This window comes from Frankliniella occidentalis, unplaced genomic scaffold, assembly GCF_000697945.3.
Source record: "Frankliniella occidentalis isolate FOCC.00 unplaced genomic scaffold, Focc_3.1 Scaffold684, whole genome shotgun sequence".
NCBI lineage: Eukaryota > Metazoa > Arthropoda > Insecta > Thysanoptera > Thripidae > Frankliniella > Frankliniella occidentalis.
Window position 1 is genome coordinate 31654 of NW_026267797.1, and position 3254 is coordinate 34907.

At 66.3% G+C, this 3254-nt stretch overlaps 1 protein-coding gene across 1 annotated transcript in view; it reads left to right on the forward strand.

Moving 5' to 3' along the window:
• LOC113202209 (netrin receptor UNC5B-a) overlaps nucleotides 1-3248 on the forward strand; it is a gene marked incomplete at its 5' end in the record, with an annotated part of 33682 nt that extends 30434 nt beyond the window's left edge. The window contains 4 exons of the mRNA XM_052275597.1: nucleotides 313-1241; nucleotides 1479-1561; nucleotides 2554-2655; nucleotides 2751-3248. Of these exons, the coding sequence (XP_052131557.1) occupies nucleotides 313-1241; nucleotides 1479-1561; nucleotides 2554-2655; nucleotides 2751-2925 (1289 nt within the window). The remainder of the gene's footprint in view (nucleotides 1-312; nucleotides 1242-1478; nucleotides 1562-2553; nucleotides 2656-2750) is intronic.
• Between the last annotated feature and the right edge of the window lie 6 nt (nucleotides 3249-3254).

Below are 3254 nucleotides of genomic sequence, written 5' to 3' on the forward strand. Positions count from 1 at the left end.
GGGGCGGGGAGATGTGGGCTCATTACGCGTCCCCGCCCCGACCGCAGGGCACCACCCTATCGGCCTCTTCCGCTGGCAGGAACGCCCCGCGCTGCCACCACACCACGCCCCGCCACGCCCCGCCCCGCCACGACGCTGTGTCGCTGAGGACCCCTTTCAGCGTTGTCGCGAAGCCGGACCGGGCCGTCGCGGTCATGTGGCAGGGGCGTGCTCAATCTCGGAGCTCCCATCTCCTCAACAACCCTTCAGTCCTCCCTCCCCCAGCCTGTCTGTGAATGCCATTGTTCCTCACGAAGAGCTTCCTCCTTGCAGGCGACTCGCTGTCCGACGCGGGGGTGACGATGACCTCCTGCGCGTGCACGTCGGCGGGCGCGCGCCTCTCGCTGCCCGAGTGCGGCGTGTCGCTGACCATCCCGGAGGGCGCGCTGGCGCGCGGCCAGGAGGCGCTCGTGTCGCTGGCCGTGCTCACCGAGGACCGCGCGCGGCCGCGGCTGGCCGACGGGCAGACGCTCCTGTCGGGCGTGGTGCAGGTGGGGCCGCCGGGCCTGGTGCTCAACAAGCCCGCCGTGCTGAGCGTGCGCCACTGCGCCGCGCTGTCGGCCGCCTCGGACTGGAGGCTGTCCGTGTGGGGCAGCCACGACCTGCCCGTCGGCGAGGGCGACCAGGCCTCGTGGCGGGAGCTGCTGGCCGTGGGCGCCGAGACCATCAACACGCCCGCCTTCGTGCAGCTGGACGCCACGCAGATGTACCTCATGTGGGACCAGCTGTCGGCCGTCGTGCTGGTCGGCGAGTCCGTCATGAGCCCGCTGTCGGGCGTGCAGGGCGCCGCCAAGAGGATCCAGGTGGCCGTGTTCGCCGAGACGCGCGGCTCCGGGGTGCGCGTGTACGCGCTCGAGGACACGAGCGCCGCGCTCCAGAGCGTCGTCCAGACGGAGAAGCGGCTCGGCTCGAGGATGGCGGCCGCGCCGCAGACCATCGTGTTCCGCGACGGCGGCGGCCCGCTGCTGCTCGACCTGGAGCACGGCGGCAACCACATCGAGCACCAGGAGATCCCCTTCCGACACGTGTGGGCCAGCGGCACCTCGCAGCTGCACTGCGGCTTCCAGCTGCAGCCGCGCGTCGAGGCCGGCGGCAACCCCAACGGTGCCATCTTCAGGGTGCGGGCCTGCCAGCAGCACGACCCGGCCGGCGGCGTCACCATCGCGGCGCTGCCCGCGGGCCGCGTCTCCCCGGCGCCACCGGTAAGCAACACGCCGTGCACTTTATTTTCTATTTAATCCCAGCCAGATGCGATGGTAGCAAAAGCTGCGATTCGACGTGACGGGGCGATTCGATCCGTTGCGATGAGGCCGGATTAGTCTCGGTGTTCTTCGCCGTGCTGCCCCGCCCCGCCGGCCCCGCCCGGGTGCAGCGCGGCGTGACCGACCGACTTGAATGGACGCGATGCTGACGGTGGTTTTGCTCCCGTGTGATTGCAGGGCCTGCAGCCGGGCCGGGCGCTCACCGTCACGTCCACCAGCGCGCGGCAGACGGCCTGCAGCGTCGACTCGGAGCCCTTCCGGTGAGTACCTCGCTACTTTGGTCATAATGAAGTCTTTGCTAGGCTAACGGTGGTGGGCAGGCTGCGCCTGGGCTGCGCCGTCGCCGCTGCGTCTGTCTTCACCGGGTCCACCGCGTCCGGTTGTCCCGGCGGCGGCGGCAGCAGCAGCAGCGGGGGCAGACCGTTCGATTTCCGCCCGAGTCCGCGTCGCGCTGCCGGGCCACGCCCCGTTGTCTCGGGCCCTTTGCCGTCATTATCATAGAGCCGTAATGGAAATGCATGCAAATGTGTGTGTGACCGCAAGGAGTTGGTCATTCCCTCGCGTCCCCAGCGCGGACGATTAACTGTTGCGTTCGATGCGGACGACGTTTATCGGCAGCAACGGATCTTGCGACAACAACGTCCGCCCCGGCCGGGCCCGGCTGAGCCACCGCGCACACCGCTGCTGCTGGTGTTCGATTGGGGCGTGGCGCGGCGGGGCGGGGCGTTGTCGCGGAACTCGAGTGAAGCGAACTGACCGGCAGCAGGCTCGGGCCCGTGCTCTGCTTCAGCTCTGCTCTGCAGCTCTGCTCTGCTGTCCCACGACGCCTTGTTTATGGCTGTGATTGGCACGGCTTGCGCTGCGGAGCGGGACGGAGGGCGGGGATGTCCCGGACGGCCAGTTCGGTAGCGCATCCCGTCGCCGCGTTTATGGCGTCCAACAGTTTTCAGTTTACAGTTTACAGTACAGCTTTACGGCTCCCCTGGCCGCCGCTGACGCTGCCGCCGCGCGGTGGCCGCGGTGGCGCGTCGCTGTCGTCCATTTCATGTAAATTCAGCGCGCCGCGTAATCCCGCCAGTTCCCAGCGTTTCGATCAGCGTATTTCATATCCGGCCCGTGACGTTTACGGGGCGGCCAGGCCAGCAGACCCGCCGATGCCTCCGCCAAAGTGATTTCGCGGGCGCCTCCGCTTTTGCAACAGGCCGGTGTGCTCTTTCTGACCGTGTTTTTGTTTTGGTTGTTTGTCCTGCAGGTTGTCCCGGTCGTTGAGGCAGCACCTGGCGCAGTGCCTGGACCCTCCCAACGCGAGGGGGAATGACTGGAGGATGCTCGCCCAGAGGCTGCACGTTGACAGGTAGGCGCTCGCGCTCAGCGCTCCTCACTGCCTCGCCGCGCCAACTGCGAAATGACTTCCCTACTGTACTGACGTGTGCGATTCGCCTGTCTCAGGTACATCAACTACTTCGCGACCAAGCCCAGTCCCACGGAGGTGATCCTGTCCCTGTGGGAGTCGCGCTCGAGGGAGCCGACGGCCGTCGCGGACCTGCTGGCCACGCTGAGGCTCATGGGCCGGGCGGACGCGGCGCAGATCCTGGAGAAGGAAGGCGGCCCGTCGTGGGTGTGAGTCGCCCCGCCCCACCCCTGCCCGCTACTCTACATCGGCCAACCGACCGTTGCCGTCTTGGATGGCCGGGGTACGCAGTAGCGGACTGTGTGTTCGTGTGGACCTATAGTGCGTGTTGCGTGTGTGGGCAGGCCACCCTTGTGTACTCGCCAGGTCTCGACAATGCCAGGCCTGTCAGTGGGCAAGGTCGAGAACATTAATTTAAGATGATTGATAGATGCCAAACTACTCTGAACTTTGCGAACGTGCATAATGTGCCGACACTGTTCTAATTTACCCTGTAACTAAGAGCTTTATTTTTAATCATTTAGGAGAGAACAAATTGTATA